Source organism: Hemitrygon akajei, chromosome 28 (assembly GCF_048418815.1).
Source record: "Hemitrygon akajei chromosome 28, sHemAka1.3, whole genome shotgun sequence".
Classification (NCBI taxonomy): Eukaryota; Metazoa; Chordata; class Chondrichthyes; order Myliobatiformes; family Dasyatidae; genus Hemitrygon; species Hemitrygon akajei.
Genome location: NC_133151.1, coordinates 5682701 through 5704221, shown reverse-complemented (window position 1 = coordinate 5704221; position 21521 = coordinate 5682701). Strand labels below are relative to the sequence as shown.

The window sequence follows — 21521 nt, the reverse complement described above, 5'->3', positions numbered from 1 at the left end:
CACCCCCCCATACCCCTCCCACCCATATACATATCTAAACCTGTCTTAAACGTTACAATCAAACCCACATTGAGGTGGCATGCAGATAACGAACACTAATTTTGGACAGTATGCCTTAGCCCGAAACGTCGACTGTTCTCTCTCTTTCATAGGTGCTGCCTGGCCTGCTGAGTTCCTCCAGCATTTTGTGTGTGTTGCTTGGATTTCCGGTTTCTCCAGGTTTTAGAACCATAGAACATTACGGCACAGAAACTGGCCTTTTGGCCCTTCTTGGCTGTGCCTAGTCCCACTGACCTGCACCTGGCCCATATCCCTCCAAACCCCTCTCATCCACGTACCTGTCCAAGATTTTCTTAAATGTTAAAAGTGAGCCCGCATTTACCAGCTCATTCCACACTCCCACCACGCTCTGTGTGAAGAAGCCCCCCTCCAATGTTCCCTTTAAACTTTTCCCCCTTCACCCTTAACCCATGACCTCTGGTTTTTTTCTCCCCTAACCTCAGTGGAAAAAGCCTGCTTGCATTCACTCTATCTATACCCATCATAATTTTATACACCTCTATCAAATCTCCCCTCATTCTCCTACGCTCCAGGGAATAAAGTCCTAACCTATTCAACCTTTCTCTGTAACTCAGTTTCTCAAGTCCCAGCAACATCCTTGTGAACCCTCTATGCACTCTTTCAACCTTATTAATATCCTTCCTGTAATTCGGTGACCAAAACTGCACACAATACTCCAAGTTTGGCCTCACCAATGCCTTATACAACCTCACCATAACATTCCAACTCTTATACTCAATACTTTGATTTATAAAGGCCAATGTACCAAAAGCTCTGTTTATGACCCTATCTACCTGTGATGCCACTTTTAGGGTATTTTGACAATAGACAAGAGGTGCAGAAGTAGACCATTCGGCCCTTCGAGCCTGTACCGCCATTTTGAGATCATGGCTGATCAACTACTATCAATACCCAGTTCCTGCCTTGTCCCCATATCCCTTGATTCCCCTACCCATAAGATACCTATCTAGCTCCTTCTTGAAAGCATCCAGAGAATTAGCCTCCACTACCTTCCGAGGCAGTGCATTCCAGACCCCCACAACTCTCTGGGAGAAGAAGTTTTTCCCTAAATTACCTACCCCTTATTCTCAAACCATGCCCTCTGGTACTGGACTCTCCCAGCATCTGGAACATATTTCCTGCCTCTATCTTGTCCAATCCCTTAATAATCTTATATGTTTCAATTTGATTTCGATTTTGTGTTTTATATTCTGGGGTTTTCATTCTCTTTTTTGGGTTGCCATTTGTGTAATTTGTTTTTTTTTTTGCCCGTGGGGTGAGGAGGGGGGGGGGTCGGTGTTTTTCTTCGGACGGGTTCCATGGTGTTTCTTTGTTCCGTGGCTGTCTGTGGGGAAGACAAATCTCAGGTTGTATACTGCATGCATACCTTGATGATAATTGTGCTTTGAATCCTTTAAACCTGCCAGTTCCGCTGGAAGCTTGTTTCACGCTCTGAGTGAAGAAGTTCCCCTTAAGTATTTTACCTTTCACCCTTTTGACCTACGACCTCTAGCTCCAGTCTCACCCAGCCTCAGCTGGGAAAAAGCCCACTTGCACTTCTCCTATCTATAAGTTTGTGTATCAAATCTCCTCTGATTCTCCTTTCCAGGGAATAAGAGTCCTAGAAGGTCTTCACCCCTTTCACGTTGTGAGGTCTCTGCCTCTGTAACCCCCTCGGGAGTCGCTCTCAGATCCCGGGCCTTTCAAAGGCTTCTTCACACCTCATCTTTCTTCCCACAGACTTGACCCCCTCGGGTTTCCCACACCTCCGCTCCGGGGGAAGTGTTGATCGTCCGTGTTTATATGTTGCTGTGCGAGGTGGTAAAGATGCTTAAGAAGGTGTCTGGGGGTTAATCGAGGGAGGGGGGGGTTGAGTTTAGGAGCCGAGAGGTAACGTCGCAGCTCTAGAAAGCCCTGGTCAGACCCCACTTGGAGTACCGTGCTCAGTTCTGGTCCCCTCACTACAGGAAGGATGTGGAGGCCATAGAGAGGGTGCAGAGGAGATTTACCAGGATGCGCGACTGATGAGGACAGGAGTCGAGGCTTTTTCCTCTGGAGTGAAGGAGGATGAGAGGTGACTTGATAGAGGTGTACAAGACGATGATGACAGGCATAGATCGAGTGGACAGCCAGGGACTTTTTCCCCTCAAGGTGGTAATGGCTAAGACAAGGGGGCATAACTTTAAGGTGATTGGAGGGAAGTATTGTATGGGGGGGGCAATGTCAGGGGTAATTTTTTTTTTACACACACAAGGTGTGATGGGTGCGTAGAATGCCCTGCCAGGGGTGATGGTGGAGGCAGATACATCAGGGCCATTTAAGGATAGAAAAATGGAGGGGTATGTGGGAGGGAAGGGTTAGATTGGTCTTTAGAGAAGTTTAAAGGGTCAGCACAACATTATGGGCCGAAGGGCCTGTACTGATCTATGTTCTAAATAGTGGTTGAGGCAGGTGCGTGAATAATATTTAAAAGTACATGAATAACCTAAGTTACAGAGAAAGGTTGAACAAGTTAGGTCTTTATTCTTTGGAGTGTAGAAGGTTGAGGGGGGACTTGATAGAGGTATTTAAAATAATGAGGGGGATAGATAGAGTTGACGTGGATAGGCTTTTTCCATTGAGAGTAGGGGAGATTCAAACAAGAGGACATGAGTTGGGAGTTAGGGGGCAAAAGTTTAGGGGTAACACGAGGGGGAACTTCTTTACTCAGAGAGTGGTGGCTGTGTGGAACGAGCTTCCAGTAGAAGTGGTAGAGGCAGGTTCGGTATTGTCATTTAAAGTAAATTGGATAGGTATACGGTCAGGGAAGGAATGGAGGGTTATGGGCTGAGTGCGGGTCGGTGGGACTAGGTGAGAGTAAGCGTTCGGCACGGACTAGAAGGGCCGAGATGGCCTGTTTCCGTGCTGTAATTGTTATATGAGAGGCGTACCAACTCCTCCCTCGGAGTGTCAGACACCCCGAGCCAATAGGCTGGTCCTGGACTTATTTCCACTTGGCACGATCAACTTATTATTTAATTATTTGTGGTTTTATATCGCTATATTTCTTCACTATCCTTGGCTGGTGCGGCTGTAACGAAACCCAATTTCCCCTCGGGATCAGTAAAGTACGTCTGTCTGTCTGTGCAGGCTGAAGGGGACCTTAATTTTCCAAAAGGTCCAATCCCTAATCCTGGAACGGTGCCCCTGCCGGATTCTGTATTCCCCGGAAATTCGGCATGAAGTGTCCCTTCCGTGCAGGAGCCCTCGTTCCAGAGGACGCGGGTGTTGCAAAAGGGCAAGAGGACCGGGGCAGGGTGGGGGTTGGGGGGGGCAGAAAGACCTGTTGCGAGGAGTTGAGATTCGAACTTGGGCAGGGTAGGTGAGGGAGTTCAAAACAAGATGGAGTACATTCCAAATGAAAATTTATATTTAAAACAAAAATAACAGCTGTGGGGTGAAATAAAAGGAGAAGATCCCAGAAACGCTCGGCAAGTCGGGCAGCATCTTGTGGGGGGGGGAGAGAGAGAGTTGACATTCCGTGCTGAAGCTCCCTCCTTGGAAGGCTGAAAGAGAGAGAGTGGTATCAATAATATTGAAAGAATGCAGAGAAAGTTTACAAGGACGTTGACGGGATTTGAGTTGTAGGGGAAAAGGGTTGAATAAGACCATAAGAAATAAGGTCAGGAGTCGGCCATTGTGGCCCATCGAGCCTGCTCCGCCATTGGCTGATCTGGCCAAGGACTCATCTCCACCTACCCCATAATTCCCCTACTTTTCAAAAATCGATCCAACCTTGGTTTGAATATACTTACTGTGAATATTCCCTGGAGCGCATGAGAATGAGGTGAAATTTGACCGAGGCGTTGTTAACGTGGTCAAAATCACTGGAGAGACTCAGTCAGCAGCGATAAAGTAAGCTTTTATTCGACAAATGAGACGCCCTGTGAAGGACCCAATATTACACGACACTTTCATATGCCAAAGACTAAAGGTAACAATTCTATAGTTACGGTGCATCTACAATGCTTCCTTTGGATTACATGTAGTTTGCACACACCTCCTTCTTCACACCCACGGTCCAGGCACCCGAAATAAATGTTGATCAGCATGAGCCAACGTCGACTGTACACTTCTCCACAGACGCTGCCTGGCCTGCTGGGCCCCTCCAGCATTCTGTGTGCGCTGGTAATCAGCTGGGCTTGGGTTTTCAATCCACTGCTGTTCACAGCTCCGGGAGCCTATTGTCCAGAGCTGTATTTTAAATTTAATCTGCAGTCCACATTCAGGTTGAAAGGTTAGTTGCTGAAGTTAGTTGCCGAAGTTAATATTGCTCTGTCTAACTGAAGTCCAGATTATGACCATTAGATGTAGGAGCAGAAGTAGGCCATTTGGCCCATCGAGTCTGCTCAGCCATTCATTCAAGGGCTGATCCAATTCTTCCCGTCATCCCCACTCCCTTGCTTTCATCCGGTACCCTTTGACGCCCTGGCTAATCGAGAACCTATCTATCTCTGCCTTAAATACACCCAATGACTTGGCCTCCACAGCCGCCTGTGGCAACAAATTCCACAGATTTACCGCCCGCTGACTGAAGGAATTTCTCCACATCTCGGTTCTAAAAGGACGTCCTTCAGTCCTGAAGTCATGCCCTCTTGTCCTAGACTCCCCTACCATGGGAAATAACTTTGCCCTGACAAGAGGTATACAGATTTTTTGAGCAATATAGATGCGGTAAATACAAGCAGGCTTTTTCCACCGAGGTTGGGTGAGACTAGAACCGGAGGTCGTGGGTTAAGGGTGAAAGGTGAGTTACCTAAGGGGGAACGTCTTCACTCGGAGGCTGGTGAGAGGGCGGTACGAGCTGCCAGTCGAAATGGATGCCGAATTGCGGCTCAGAAAGTTTGGGGAGCATCACCGCCAGGGAAGGCTCGGGACGTGGCCTGTTCCACGCACCCAGCAGACAGGCAGGCCAGGCCAGGCCGAGCTGGGGCTCGTGTGGGTGTCCATGGCGACCCCTTGAGTTTGGAGCTGAAGGGGGAGGGTTTGTCGGGGGGGGGGTGGCTGCAGAGGGGAACTTCTGTCGAGAAAGAAGCGGAGAGCTTCAAAGCCTTCGTAACGGCTGAGAGCCAGGGGGTGGGGCGGTTATGTGGCCTGGGAGCAGAGGGACGGCGACCGGCCACGGAATCGGAGGGTGGGGGAGTGAGTTCCTCAGCCGTTTGTCACGTCACAGCGATTCGACGGGGGGCTTCTGGGAGGGAAGAGGTGGAAGATGGGAAGGTGATTTGGGAGGGGGTGGGGGCTTGGGAAAGTGGAAGGATGCCGGCCCATTACTTCTCTGCTTGCTGGGAATTCCTCAAAAATTGCGATTGCTCCCCCCCCCATCCCAATCACGATCGGGTTGTAGCGGGATACCCGCTCCTGTCGGGGCGGGGACCCATCCGCGTGCGGCCCCTGGACGTCGAAGAGCGTTGCGGAGCCGCAGTTGCCGTTGGCGACCGTTTCCCTCTGGGAACGCGACAGAAACCCAGGCAGCCGCGGGACAGTGCCGGGGATCGAAACCCATCCCTCCCCCACCTCCCCGATCGGTGATCGCAGGCACTGTAACGTGATGCGCTCACGGCTACCGAACAGAGGCTGCCCCCCCCATTCGGCCGTGGTGAGGGCTGTGTCAAGAGAGTGGGGCTGGTCGGAGAGCCCGTTCAGGGAACTGGGACGCAGAACGGGGCAAATAGCCCAACGGCAGGATATATCGCATGCAGTCAGTGGGAACTTAACGAGGTACGCCTGCTGGTTAATACAAATATCTAATCAGCCAATCACGTGGCAGCAAACTCAATACATCAAAGCATGCTGACACGGTCAAGAGGCTCAGTTGTTGTTCAGACCAGACATCAGAACGGGGAAGGAATGTGATCTTTGACCATGGATTGATTATTGGTGCGAGATCGAGCAGTTTAGGTATCTCAGAAACTGCTGTTCTCCTTGGGGTTTTCCTGCTCAAAAGTGTCCAGAGCTTACAAAGAAACATCGAGTGAGTGGCATCTCTGTGGCTGAAAACGCCTGGTTAGTGAGAGAGGTCGGAGGAGAACGGCCAGACCGGTTTAAGCTGACAAGAAGGCAACAGTAACTCAAATAGCCACACTGTGAGATGGGAGTGTGTGATGGGACGGTGTGGAGGGAGCTTCACTCTGTGTCTGACCCCGGGAGTGTGTGATGGGACGGTGTGGAGGGAGCTTCACTCTGTGTCTGACCCCGGGAGTGTGTGATGGGACGGTGTGGAGGGAGCTTCACTCTGTGTCTGACCCCGGGAGTGTGTGATGGGACGGCGTGGAGGGAGCTTCACTCTGTGTCTGACCCCGGGAGTGTGTGATGGGACGGTGTGGAGGGAGCTTCACTCTGTGTCTGACCCCGGGAGTGTGTGATGGGACGGTGTGGAGGGAGCTTCACTCTGTGTCTGACCCCGGGAGTGTGTGATGGGACGGTGAGGAGGGAGCTTCACTCTGTGTCTGACCCCGGGAGTGTGCGATGGGACGGTGTGGAGGGAGATTCACTCTGTGTCTGACCCCGGGAGTGTGCGATGGGACGGTGTGGAGGGAGCTTCACTCTGTGTCTGACCCCGGGAGTGTGCGATGGGACGGTGTGGAGGGAGCTTCACTCTGTGTCTGACCCCGGTAGTGTGTGATGGGACGGCGTGGAGGGAGCTTCACTCTGTGTCTGACCCCGGGAGTGTGTGATGGGACGGTGTGGAGGGAGGGTCACTCTGTGTCTGACCCTGGGAGAGTGTGATGGGACGGTGCGGAGGGAGCTTCTCAACTTAGAAAAGATGTGCTGGCATTGGAGGGGGTCCAGAGGACGTTCACAAGGATGACTGCAGGAATGAAAGGGTTATCATATGACGAATGTTTGATAGTTCTGGGTCTGTACCCAGTGGAATTTAGAAGGATTGGGGGGGGGAAATCACATTTCATATGTTGAAAGGTCTAGAGAGTAGATGTGGAAGGGTGTTTCCCACGATGGGGGAGTCTAGGACAAGAGGGCACAGCCTCAGGATAGAGGGGCGTCCATTTAAGACAGATGTGAAGAAATTTCTTTAGCCAGAGGGTGGTGAATTTGTGGAATTTGTTACCACGTGCAGCTGTGGAGGCCAGGGCGTTGGGTGTATTTAAGGCAGAGATTGATGGGTTGATTGGATGTGGCAGGGGAGAAGGTTGAGGAATGGGGATGAGGAAAGGATCAGCCATGTTTGAATGCTGGAGCTGACTCGATGGGCCACACGGCCTCTCACCCTGTGTGTTTTCCTGGCCAGGATGGTGCTGACCAGCGCCGAAGCCGTCACCGCGCAGGCCTTCGATCCGCACAGCAGCTGTGCGCGCGTCTCCCAGCCGCCGCCCGTGGCCAACGGCCCCGAGCTCTCCCCGTCCAACCAGGGTGCCACCAAGTACGGAGAGGTCATCGTCTTGGGGTAAGTCTGCCCGCCTTCCACCCGTCACTGGAGCGGCAAGTTGAGATACCGGTGATTGGTTTGGGGGGGGGGGGTTTGCACGGGCTCGAGGGGCCGAATGGCCTCGGCCCCCACCCTCCCCCGACGCGGATTCATGGAAGATAAATAACAAGCGAGCGGGAGCAGGAATCACAACCCGAGCAAACGCCAGCCTTTTATCAAGATCGTTCCTTGGGAAGCGTCAGAATTTATTCCCCATTTCCAGTCCTCTTCCGCTGTTCCCTGGTCCTCTTTCCCACTGACCAAGACCTGATTCGATCTCACCTTCACCTTCCCGCCCATCCTCTGGTCATCTTTCACCCTCCCTCCTCGCCGCCCGCCTCGCTTCTCAACAATCCATCAACCCCTACCTTCAACGTGTTTACACTCTCCTGTCACCCTTGGAGAAAGAAGGTTCCAGAAATTCTCCACCCTCAGGAGTCGCAAGAACCGGCCCTCTGACCCCGTCGAGCCTGCTCCGCCATTCGATCAGCTCGTGACTGAACTGGCCTTGAGCTTGGCTCCTCCTTCCCGCTCCCCCCCCACCCCCCGTAACCCTAAATTCTCCCTGCAGTGCAAAAATCTGTCCAACTGCGTCTTAAATATATCAAATGAGGTAGCCTCGCCTGCGTCTCTGCGTAGGTATTTCCAGAGGAAACCAGTTCCTCTTCATCTCTGTCCTAAATCTACTCCCCCGAATCCTGAGGCTATGCCCCCTCGTTCTAGTCTCACCCACCAGTGGAAACAACTTTCCTGCCTCTACCTCATCTATCCCTTTCACTATTTTATATGTTTCTATAAGATCCCCCCTCGTTCTTCCGAATTCCAGCCAGTGCAGTCCCAGGCGACTCAATCTCTCCTCAGCTGGGGGAGATGATACCTTAACCCTTGCACAAGCACGTTTTCCCCAGCCGTGGCAACTCACGTTCTCAATATTATTTATTTACTTATTTGGGTGTGTTTTTTGTGTATTTGCACGGTTTGTACTCTGGCTGTTTATCTGAATGATACAAGAAAATAAATCACCAGGTAGAACATGGTGATAATGGATTCTCTTTGAACTTTGACCTTCAAACCCGACGGCCATGTTTCAGTAATGGCCACGTTGTTCACAGACATCCCACCTCTCCCGGAAGTGCCGGGAGTCTCCCGCATATTGATAGCGGCTCCCTGACGCCCGCAAATTATATACAATATCCCAGAAATTGATTTTTTTTGAGAGAGAGAGACAGAGTGCACGCGAGAGAGTGAGAGAGACAGAGAGAGAGAGAGCGCGCACTATGGTAGCGTTCCAAAAAAAAAGATATAAAACGTACTTCACTAAAGTGTACCCCTGCCTAATAGGTGTGAAAAATAATGACAGTGTTGCTCGCTGCGCTGTTTGCAACAGTGACTTTTCTATTGCCCATGGTGGGTTAAAGTGTAAAAGACATGTTGAGGTGAGTTTAACAGGCGTCATTCGTTCATGAGCACAGCTAACGTTATTTAAACGAGCTGGCCAGCTGCTAAGGAGCTACTCTATTGCAGACATCCCACCCCTCCCGGAAGTCCCGGGAGTCTCCTGCAAACCTCCCTGAAATGAGGTTTTGCGGGGTGGGATGTCTGTGTTCAGATTAGTGCCTCAAGTTCATTGACCTCGTTTTGAATATTGCGGCCAATCAGACGAGGAGCTCTCACCTTACAAAGAGGGCCGGCGGCTTGGTAGCGGAATGCTTTAAGGCACTCGTTTGGGGTTCAGTTCCCGCCGCCGACGTGTCGTGAGCGAACCTGTGGGTTTCCTCCGGGTGCTCCGGTTTCCTCCCACATTCTAAAGGCAGACGGGTTAGAGGTGGCGAGTTGTGGGCGTCCTGTGTCGGCGCCAGAAACGTGACACTTCGCGTTTTTAAAATTTTTAAAAGTTGTATAAGAGGTTGGTGAGGCCAAATTTGGAGTATCGTGTGCAGTTTTGGTCACCGACCTACAGGAAAGATGTAAATAAGGTTGAAAGAGCGCAGAGAGAATTTACAAGGATGTTGCCGGGTCTGGAGGACCCGAGTTATAAGGAAAGATTGAATAGGTTAGGACTTTATTCTTCAGAACGTAGAAGACTAAGAGGAGATTTGACAGAGGTATACAAAATTATGAGGGGTATAGATAGGGTAAATGCAAACAGGCTTTTGCTACTGAGGTTGGGTGGGACTACAACCAGAGGTCAGGGGTTAAGGGTGAAAGGTGAAAAGTTTAAGGGGAACATGAGGGGAAACTTCTTCACTCAGAGTGTGGGGCGAGCTCCCAGCACAAGTGGTGCATGTGAGCTCGGTTTCAATGTTTAAGAGAAGTTTGGATGGGTACATGGATAGTAGGGGCTTGGCTATGGAGGGCAGGTCGGTGGGAGTAGGCCGTTTAAATGGTTCAGCATGGACCAGATGGGCTGAAGGGCCTGTTTCTGTGCTGTAGTTTGCTATGACTCTATAATTGGGAGTGTAGGGTGCTCGGGGTGATTGTTATAATGGGAGGGACTGGTTTAGTTGGGAAATAGATTATCGATTATGTGCGGGTTCGGGTTGGCAGGTTGCGGGGCGCGCTACGTTGGCTCCGGGAGCGCGGCGGATCTTGCGGGCTGCCCATGGCGCATCCTCGGACCGCGTCGGTCGCTGACGCAAATGAGGCGATTCCCTGTGCGCTCGGGCGCACACGTGACCAACAAAATTCATCTTTCAGCTTCCACATTGTTCACAGAAACGTGTGAAAGCAGTGCAGAGTCAGACCCTTCGGCCCGACTCAAACATGCTGCCCGCAGTGCCCAGCCGGGCAAGTCCCATTTGCCCGGGTTTGGCTGGTATTCCCTCTCTCTAATAACCTTGGGGAACTGTGCAGGGACAGTTAGGGTATAACATATGAGTGAGTTTTGTCCAGAAGCTGGGCAGCTACAGGGAAGCTTCCAGAGATGATGTGGAGCCCGGGCAGTGTTGGATTTGTGTCGTCTCCCTGAGGGAACTTGGTGCCAGTGATTTTACCAGTCCCTCCCTTTGCTCTGGCAACCAGCAGCTCTTTGAACGTCCTGTTCGTTGCAAAGAAAAGAGCTGGGAAAATTACGACCTCACGTTGGTCCTACCTTGAAAGGACCAGATAGGGTGGATGTGGAGAGGATGTTTCCTTTACTTTTCCAATACTTTTATTACGTTTTCTTTCTTTCTTTTTAAATCTTTTTATTAATTTTTTAAACAAACATAAATGAAACATGAATACAAAGTGTTTGAGAGTACATAATTAATAGTTTAAGTAGACATTCAAATATATAATAATCAGTATATATAGCCTCCCAAACACAAAGTATTTATGAACAAAAGAGACAAAAAGAAAGAAAAAATAACCCAAAAAAAAAGAGAAAGAAAGAAAAAACTAACCAACATGGGCCATTGCATAATATTAAATACATACAGTAGTGCCAATAACTCCGAACCTCCATCCAAATAATTAAGGATAATCAGAGTGAGGTTTAGAAAAAGACAATTTAACTTATATGAAAATGTTGAATAAATGGTCTCCAAGTTTCTATTAAGTTTTATTTACACAAATACAGAACTCACAAGGATACTAATTATAAATCAAAATAGCGCAAAATGCACTCTATATAAATCACACTGATACAATCGCGGTATCCCATAGTGACGATCAATCAAATAAAGTAAATTGAATGATGAATGCAATAGTATGGTTAATTATATTATTAAAAAATCTATACCCCCTACCAAGACAAAGCTGGCTGGTAAAAAAAAATCAAGAGGAAAACGAGATTACATTACCATATAGTGTTTTATAATAATTACATTACTATATATAATCATTATAATAATTTTATATATAGATCTATATTTTAATAACAATTCAGAGGTTTTTAAAATAGTTCAGAAAGGGTCCCCATAACGTTTGAAAATCTTGGTTAGAATCAGGAATCGAACAACGAATCTTCCCTGGATTTAAATATGGCATAACATCGCATAACCATTGAGCATGTGGTGGTGGTGGGGGGGGCAACCTCCTTCCATTTAAGCAAGATCGCCCTCCTAGCCGTAAGACAAATACCCGCAAATGAGAAGGCTCCAAAATTATAACTCCTTCCTCAACAATACCAAATAAGGCAGTTCTAAGACTGGGCTTAAAACTAACCTTAAAAAGTACGGGAAAAAGTTTGGAAGACATCTTTCCAATATTTTTCAAGGCTCGGACATGGCCAAAACATATGAATTAATGAAGCCTCTCCATTATTACATCCGTCACAGTAAGGAGTGCGAAGATGTTTCCGATGGCGGGGGTATCCAGAACTAGAGGGCACAGCCAAAACAATTGCGGGGCGACCCTTTAGAACGGAGGTAAGGAGGAATCATTTTTAGCCAGAGAGCTGTGAATCTGTGCGGAATGCTCCGCCACAGTCTGCGGCGGAGGCCAAGTCCGTGCGTGTATTTGAGGTGGAAGTCGGCCGTTTCCTGATCGGTCGGGGCATCAAAGGGTACGGCAGGTGTATGGGGTTGAGTGGGATCCGGGATCAGCCGCGTCGGAGCGGGGTAGAGCATGCTCGATGGGCTGAACTCCCTGCCTTACGATCTCAGGGGACCGAAGCGTAGGTCGCCTGCTCTTGTGTTCCGGTACCCGCGGCGCTCTCGTTCTGTAAGCTGCCACGATTGAAAGTTAGCTGCTGGTGTTTGCCTGGCGTGTATTCAGACACACGGCGCAATGTGTCGTTTGCGTCAGCGGTCCGAGGATGTGGCAGCCCGCGAGTGACGCCACACGTCCGGCGCCAGCAACTCACTGACCCTGACCCGTACGTCTTTGTACCGTGGGGGGCGGGGGAGCCCAGAGCACCCGGGGAAAACCCACGTGGTCACGGGGGGGGGGGGGTGGAACGTACAGACAGCGGGGCGGGAATCGAACCCAGGTCGCTCGGCCGTAACCGTCGGCGAACGCCACCGGAGAGGCACGTAGCTGGTAGCGTGGAGGTCTTTATTTGGCGCACGCAAGCTGACATTCTGGAGCGAGGCTCCGTAACCCAGAGTTACATCACATCCTGGTACGCTGCAGATCAAGGGTAACAGCAGGCCACTTTCTTCAGTTAAAATGCTTCCTTAGCGTTACACATCATTTTCAAACACCTGAATCTTCACACCAACACCCCAGACACCGTAAATAAGTGTTAATCTCTAAATTGCTTTCATGCATATGCAGACACTTCGGGTCAATTGAGGTGCTTAATGGATGTTTCCCGGTTTGCGATCGACCCCGATCTGCGGCTCCAGGAAGACCGTTGTTCAGAACTGCATTTTAAAATCCGGTGTACGATCCACATTCAGATCTGAAGACTTGGTTGCCGTTGAAATTAACGTTTGCTATGTATACCCTAACTCCAGAGGACAGCCCAGCAAGCGTTATGCTACCGTGCCGCCCCGGATATTTCACCTTTCACCTTAAACCTATGACCTCCAGTTCCAGTCTCGCCCAACCTGAGGGGGTAAAAGCCTTGTATGTATTTACGGTCGGCCCCTCCTTATCCGCGGATTCAGCCAACCGCGGATTGGGAAAACCCGGAAGTTCTCTCTCCAGCACTCGTTGTTTGAGCACGTACGGACTATTTTTTCTTGTCTTTATTCCCTAAATAATACAGTACAACAACTATTTACATAGCATTTACATTGTATTGGGTATTATAAGCAATCTAGAAATGACTTGAAAGTACAGGCAGTCCCCGGGTTATGAACGAGTTCTGTTCCTGAGTCCGTCTTTAAGTCGGATTTGAAGTAGGAACAGGTACATCCGGTATTATTTAGCACCAGTTAGTCAAATGTTTGTCTTAGTATATAGTACATATTTTACCTTTCTATGCATATAAGACACTTAAGAAACTTACGTATTTCAATAATTAAACCACTGCGTTGCTTAGTAATAATCGTAGCTTTCATCGGGGCAGGGCCTTTCACATGCTCCATTAAAATCGTTCCAGTCGTTGACCGACTGTAGCCTAATGCTCTTCCAATGACCGATGGCGTTTCACCTCCTTCCCATCGCTTTATTACTTCCACCTTATTTTCATGAACAGAAACACTGTGGATTCAGAGCTCCAACGCTGGGTCCTAAAGTCCACCGCACTGGGGCAGGTTAAATAAAGTCCGGGGTTCCACTGGGTCCTAAAGACCACCGCACTGAGGCAGGTTAAATAAAGTCCAGGGTTCTGCTGGGTCCTAAAGACCACCGCACTGAGGCAGGTTAAATAAGGGACTTGAGCATCCGCGATTTTTGGTATGTGGGGGGTGGGGGGGGGATGTTGGAACCAGTCCCCTGTGGGTAAGGAGGGCCGGCTGTATTTATTTTTAAAGATGAACTTCATTAGTCACATGTACATTGCAACAGACAGTGATCTGCGTCGTTCTGTGTCGACGACCAACACAGACCGCGGATGCGCTGGAGGCTGCCCGGGTAGTACCTGCGATTAATTACCGCAACGATGCATTACACGCAGACTGGCTGCCTGTGACCACGTGGTCAGACACCCGGATCTCTCCCTGCCCCTGAGCTCTGCCACTGCCTCCCCCAATCCCTCCACTCCCCCCCACCGGGCTCGGGTAACTGGCTTGGGTTTCTCGTGCGTCTGCGCCGGAGTTGACACCGGCTCCCGTTCCCTCGCTCACGCCGCGCTCTCTCCCCGCAGGTACAACGGGTCGCTGGGGAGCGGTGACAGGGGGCGGAGGCGGAGCCGGCTGGCCCTGTACAAGCGACCGAACGCAAACGGCGTCAAGCCCGATGTGGTTCATATTACATCGACACCCCTGGCTTCCAAGGTACCCGTGCTTTAAGGATTCGGGAAAGATTATTTGCTGTATATGCAGTGAAACGTTTTCAGAATCGCTCCCCCCCCACCCCCACACACACACAAGCTAACCCTCGGCTTCGGTTTGCAGGCGCTGACCAACGCGGGGCAGCACAGCGTGTCGTACACGCTCTCCCGGAGCCAGTCCATCATCGTGGAGTACAGTCACGACGGCAACACGGACATGTTCCAGGTGACGGGGACGGGGCTGGGGAGGATGGGGTGCGTGGGGCGGCGGGGGGGGGTGGGGACACCGCACGGCGACCCAGCTGACCGCCGGCGCCCGCTCTCTCCCCCGCAGATCGGCCGCTCCACGGAGACGCTGATCGACTTCGTGGTCACGGACACGGCCCCGGGCTCCCAGGGGGGGCGGCGGTGAGATGCAGACGCTTCAGAGCACCATCTCCCGGTTCGCCTGCCGCATCACCTGCGACCGGAACCCGCCCTACACCGCCCGCGTCTACGCTGCCGGCTTCGACTCCTCCAATAACATCTTCCTCGGGGTGAGTGACGAACCACCGGCTTTGCATGTCACGCTTACATCGAAACGCGCCGCTTCGCGCCGATGATCGATACCATCAGACGATGTGCTGGGGGCGGGGGGCAAGTTCGGCCACACATCTGGTGCATAACATAACCCTAATCTGTGGGAGGAAACCCCCACGGTCATGGTCACGGTGGGGGGAACGTGCAGACTCTCACCGACAGCAGTGGGATTCGACGACCCCCCCCCCCCCATCGCGTTACTTGCAGGCTGCCCCCAGCACAATCCTCGCCGATTTGATTTGACACATTGTTGACAAATTAAGCCAATCTATTATCTGGAACGCACTGTGGAATTAGCTAAAATCACTCCGTTCAAGAGGTATTTGCATAGGCGTGTAAAGGGACGAGGGCTAGAAGCATATGGGGCTGATAGCAATTGACTCGATGGGTTGATGGGCCTGTTTTTGTGCTGTATAGTGTAGTACCTAATAAATTGTCCACTTAGTGTATGTTAAGTCAAGTTTATTGTCATTTAACCAGATACACGTATACTGTCAAACGAGACAATATTTCTCCGGACCAGGGTGCAGAGCACAGTAGTATACATAACACACAGTAACTTAGGAAAGTAAGGATACAATCGACAGATGAATTATGCATAAGTAAACAAACTAGAGTACATAAATATTGTCAGGTGCTGAACAGATTTACCAGTGACACTTCGAATGTGATGCGGCAGGGAGTTCAGAAGCCTGACGGCCTGGGGGAAGAAACTGTTTCCCATCCTGACCGTTCCTGTCTTTATGCATCGGAGTCTCCTGCCTGATGGTAGAAAGTCAGAGAGGATGCTGGATGGACGGGAGGGATCCTGGATAATACTAAGGGCCCTGCCTACGCAGCGCTTCTGGTCCTAGACTCCCCCACTATAGGAAACATCCTCTCCACATCCACTCTATCTGTGCCCTCTGGTCCTAGACTCCCCCACTATAGGAAACATCCTCTCCACATCCACTCTCTCTGTGTCCTCTGGTCCGAGACTCCCCCACTATAGGAAACATCCTCTCCACGTCCACTCTATCCGTGTCCTCTGGTCCTAGACTCCCCCACTATAGGAAACATCCTCTCCACGTCCACTCTATCCGTGTCCTCTGGTCCTAGACTCCCCCACTATAGGAAACATCCTCTCCACATCCACTCTATCCGTGTCCTCTGGTCCCAGACTCCCCCACTATAGGAAACATCCTCTCCACATCCACTCTATCCGTGTCCTCTGGTCCCAGACTCCCCCACTATAGGAAACATCCTCTCCACATCCACTCTATCTGTGTCCTCTGGTCCCAGACTCCCCCACTATAGGGAACATCCTCTCCACGTCCACTCTATCTGTGTCCTCTGGTCCTAGACTCCCCCACTATAGGAAACATCCTCTCCACATCCACTCTATCTGTGTCCTCTGGTCCTAGACTCCCCCACTATAGGAAACATCCTCTCCACATCCACTCTATCTGTGTCCTCTGGTCCTAGACTCCCCCACTATAGGAAACATCCTCTCCACATCCACTCTATCTGTGTCCTCTGGTCCCAGACTCCCCCACTATAGGGAAACATCCTCTCCACATCCACTCTATCTGTGTCCTCTGGTCCTAGACTCTCCCACTATAGGAAACATCCTCTCCACATCCACTCTATTTGTGTCCTCTGGTCCTAGACTCCCCCACTATAGGAAACATCCTCTCCACATCCACTCTATCTGTGCCCTCTGGTCCTAGACTCCCCCACTATAGGAAACATCCACTCCACATCCACTCTATCTGTGTCCTCTGGTCCTAGACTCCCCCACTATAGGAAACATCCTCTCTACATCCACTCTATCTGTGTCCTCTGGTCCTAGACTCCCCCACTATAGGAAACATCCTCTCCACATCCACTCTATCTGTGTCCTCTGGTCCTAGACTCCCCCACTATAGGAAACATCCTCTCCACATCCACTCTATCTGTGTCCTCTGGTCCCAGACTCCCCCACTATAGGGAAACATCCTCTCCACATCCACTCTATCTGTGTCCTCTGGTCCTAGACTCCCCCACTATGGGAAACATCCTCTCCACATCCACTCTATCTGTGTCCTCTGGTACTAGACTCCCCCACTATAGGAAACATCCTCTCCACATCCACTCTATCTGTGTCCTCTGGTCCTAGACTCCCGCACTATAGGACACATCCTCTCCACATCCACTCTATCTGTGTCCTCTGGTCCTAGACTCCCCCACTATAGGAAACATCCTCTCCACATCCACTCTATCTGTGTCCTCTGGTCCTAGACTCCCCCACTATAGGAAACATCCTCTCCACATCCACTCTATCTGTGTCCTCTGGTCCTAGACTCCCCCACTATAGGAAACACATCCGCTCTGTCGAGGCCTTTCAATATTCAGTAATTTATTCCCTTTGGCACGCCCATCGTCTGGATATCGTGCTCTGTTGCCGGAGACCCATTTGAACCCACGGGCTGCTGACGGGGAGGGAGTGCGGGAATTGTCGGGAAACGCAAGCCCCTGTGGGAACGCAGCGGAGGGGAGGTCTGAGAAAGGGGGTGCTGGCATTGGAGACGATCCAGAGGAGGCCGACCGGGATGATTCTGGGAACCCGAAGGGTTAACGTGTGAGGGGTATTTGGTGGCTCTGGCCCAGGAATTGGGTGGGGTGGTGGGGGGTTTCCTCGTTGAAACTCACCAAGTATTGAAAGGCCCAGAAGGAGTGGAGCTGGAGCAGATGTTTCTTACAGGGGGAGAGTCTCGGACCAGAGGTTGTAGCCTCGGAATAGAAAGAAGACCGTTCAGAACAGGGGAGGAGAAATTCCTTCAGCCAGGGGGTGGTGAATCTGTGGGAATTTATTGCCACAGACGCTGTGGAGGCTGAGTCATTGGGAGCAGTTAAATTGGATTAGTCGGGATCAAAGGATACGGGCAGGAGAATGGGGGTTGAGGTGGACGGGCTGGCATGAACGGACCTGATGGGTCTGACCCTCCCCACTCTCTCCTCCCCGACAGGAAAGGGCGGCCAAGTGGAGGACCACCGACGGCCTGATGGACGGCCTGACCACCAACGGCGTCCTGGTCATGCACCCGGCGCGCGGCTTCTCCGAGGACTCCGCACCCGGCACCTGGCGGGAGATCTCCGTCTGCGGGAAGGTGTACGCCCTGCGGGAGACGCGGTCGGCGCAGCAGAGGGGCAGGCTGGTGGGTGACCTCGCTCCCCCCCCCGCGGTGATGGAGGGGAGGGGCAGAGCGGAGTGAAGGAGGCCGCGGACAGGGCAGAGGGGTGGGAGAGAGTCCCGTTGAAAACCCCCAGGCGGGGCATGAAGGGGCGCAGAGGAGGTTTCGCAGGGTGCTGCCGGGGTTAGAGAGCCTTGTCTTTTCAAGAGAACGGGTCAAGCAAGCTGAGGGCCTTTTCTCTTTGGGGGATAATTTGTAGAGAGATCACAGCCAAGAAACAAGGTTGTGACTTCCCACGTGTTGACCGGGACCCCGATACCGTAGGGGATGGAGGGGATCGAGTTTGTCAAGCGTGTGCTGGGGTATTTCCTTAATGCCCCAACAGAGGCAAATGCGGGATCTGCTATTGGGGGGGGGGGGAAGAGACAGGGCAGGTGATAGAAGTGTGTGTGTGTGTGTGTGTGTGAGAGAGAGAGAGAATATTCTGCCTCTGGTGACCACAATGCCATTAGATTCAAGGTAATTAAGGAAAAGGATGGGTCGGCTTCGGGCTGAGGCTCTAAACATGGAGAAATTTGATAGTTTCGGCTGGCAAGTGCGGATTGGGACGGGCTGTTTTCTGGGTAAGTTGGAGACCACTTGAGAAGTTTTACTCTGAGCTGGTGTGTTCCTCTCGGAGTAAAAGCCTTGCCGGGTTTAAGTCAGCTCAGTTTTTTTGAGAGTTATCGAGGCCCTGGTGGAGGAGGAGGTGGTGCGTAGCAGGTAGGAACAAATGAGGTACTCGAGGCGTATTGAGAAATGCAAGGGAACACTTGGAGAGGGAAATCAGGAGGGCCAAAAAGAAGGCACGAGGTTTCTCCATGAGGGAGAATGGCGAGGGCTTCTGTAGATCTATTCAGAGCAAAAGCCTTGCCAGAGGGTCGGTCGTCCTGGCCATCCAGGCCTGGACTGAGAGTGGGGAGGTCGCAAATGGACTTTGCGCGTCCGTACTTTCTCGAGAGACAGACACAGAGTCCGTAGAGCTGAGCCCTGACCGGGTGTCCCCTTGGACTTTGAGGAGGCCGGCGTAGAAATTACGGAGGCCCTAGCGGAGGACTTCAGAGCATCCCGAGGAACGGCTGAGGTGCCGGAGGGCAGTTAAAGAATGCGCCAGGAAATTGTCGGCTGGTGAGCCTCACGTCAGTAGTGGGGAAAGTCACTGGAAGGAATTCCAAGGAACTGGAATATATGAGTGTTTGGCTAGACGGGACTGATAAGGGATAGTCAGCATGGCTTTGTGCATTGTAGGCCACATCCAAACAATCCAACTTCCGAGGTTAACAGGGAACTTCCTGAAGGGAAGGACTACGGCTACATGGATTTTGGCAAGGTCCATATGTGTGATGGGACGGTGTGGAGGGAGCTTCACTCTGTGTCTGACCCCGGGAGTGTGTGATGGGACGGTGCGGAGGGAGTTTCACTCTCTGTCTGACCCCGGGAGTGTGCGATGGGACGGTGTGGAGGGAGCTTCACTCTGTGTCTGACCCCGGGAGTGAGTGATGGGACGGTGTGGAGGGAGCTTCACTCTGTGTCTGATCCCCGGGAGTGTGTGATGGGACGGTGTGGAGGAGATTCACTCTGTGTCTGACCCCGGGAGTGTGCGACGGGACGGTGCGGAGGGAGATTCACTCTGTGTCTGACCCCGGGAGTGTGCGACGGGACGGTGCGGAGGGAGATTCACTCTGTGTCTGACCCCGGGAGTGTGCGACGGGACGGTGCGGAGGGAGCTTCACTCTGTGTCTGACCCCGGGAGTGTGCGACGGGATGGTGCGGAGCGAGCTTCACTCCGTGTCTGACCCCGGGGAGTGTGTGACGGGACGGTGCGGAGGGAGATTCACTCTGTGTCTGACCACGGGAGTGTGTGATGGGACGGTGTGGAGGGAGATTCACTCTGTGTCTGACCCCGGGAGTGTGTGATGGGGGGACGGTGTGGAGGGAGTTTTACAGTGTCAGGAGACACGATGGAGTGGTTTGACTTTCCCTCTCCCCCTCCCCAGGTGGAGAACGAATCCAATGTCCTGCAGGACGGCTCTCTGATCGACCTGTGCGGGGCCACGCTGCTCTGGCGCAGCACCCAGGGCTTGGAGCGCGCCCCCACACTGAAGCACCTGGAGGCGCTGCGCCAGGAGGTGAACGCCGCCCGCCCCCAGTGCCCGGTGGGCTTCCGCACGCTGGCCTTCCCCAGTCTGGCCCGCCGGGAGGTGATCGAGAAGCAGCAGCCCTGGGTCTACGTCAGCTGCGGCCACGTCCACGGCTACCACGGCTGGGGCTGCCGCAAGGAGGCGGGCGGGGGCGCCGAGGAGCGCGAATGCCCGCTGTGCCGGCGGGTGGGCCCCTACGTGCCGCTCTGGATGGGCAGCGAGGCGGGCTCCTACCTCGACGCCGGGCCCCCCAGCCACGCCTTCTGCCCCTGCGGCCACGTCTGCTCCGCCGGCACGGTGAAGTATTGGTCGCGGATCCCGCTCCCGCACGGCACGCACGCCTTCCACGCCGCCTGCCCCTTCTGTGGCACCTGGCTGACCGGGGAGAAAGGCTACGTCAAGCTGATCTACCAGGGGCCGCTGGACTGAGCGGAGTGGGGCAGCCTCCTGGACCTGCCTCGTTCTCTCTCTTCCCCCCCCCCCCCACCAGGTTAACCACGATTATGCAAACCCACCTGTCGTTTTCTTTTCTAAAAAAAAAATAAAAGTGTATCTAACGTTTAGAAGTAAATCTCTCTTTTCAAGTTCATTCCCTCGCCTTAAGCGCCCGCCCTCGCGGGTAGCGGATCGCGGTGGACTGACGCTGGAGTGCCGATGAGGCGGGCGGGGGCGTTGACGGGTCTCGTGGGGGGGGGAGGTTGATCGCCTGTTGCGTCTGACGATGACGGGAGACCCGTGCGGGAGGATTTTAAAGTGGGGGGAAAAACAAGTAGCACGCGGAGCCGTTTCGCCCTCTCGCCCTCCGCGAGTCCGGGTCCAGCGGTACGAACAGGCGTCACAAACGTTTCACCCGTCACCTGACACCTTGTACTTCGTTCTCCCCTCTTACCCCCCCCCCAACCTTCTTACCCTACTTCCCATTTCTCTTTTTCCAGTCCTGAGGAAGGGCCTCGGCCCGAAACGTCGACTGTTCACTCTTCTCCACAGACGCTGCCCGCCCTGCTGAGTTCCTCCAGCATTTTGTGTGTGTGTGTTGCTTGATTTCCAGCATCTGCAGATTTTCTCTCGTTTGTGTCACAAACTGGGCTTTTCCTGGGTCGCAGTGGACGACTGCGACGTCTTCTGTGCCTTGGCCTTTACCGCGCTCTCCGTGGGACCGTTGCAGAACCGCCCTGTTGGCCGCTGGACCTCACCCGCCTGGTCAGACTTCTCGCTGGGACGGGCACGTCCCTATCTCACCGGGGTGTGAGGCCGGTTCCCCGTCACTCGCCCTGGTGTACCGG

The 21521-nt window shown here is 52.4% G+C and overlaps 1 protein-coding gene across 1 annotated transcript in view; it reads left to right on the top strand.

Annotated features, from left to right (window-relative positions):
* Nucleotides 1–20764, top strand: part of LOC140717635 (E3 ubiquitin-protein ligase pellino homolog 1-like) — a 25567-nt gene extending 4803 nt beyond the window's left edge. Inside the window, 7 exon segments of the mRNA XM_073031236.1 lie at nt 7349–7504; nt 14202–14331; nt 14452–14553; nt 14662–14727; nt 14729–14863; nt 17894–18082; nt 20095–20764. Of these exon segments, the coding sequence (XP_072887337.1) occupies nt 7349–7504; nt 14202–14331; nt 14452–14553; nt 14662–14727; nt 14729–14863; nt 17894–18082; nt 20095–20667 (1351 nt within the window). The 3' untranslated portion in view covers nt 20668–20764.
* Nucleotides 20765–21521: the final 757 nt, after the last annotated feature.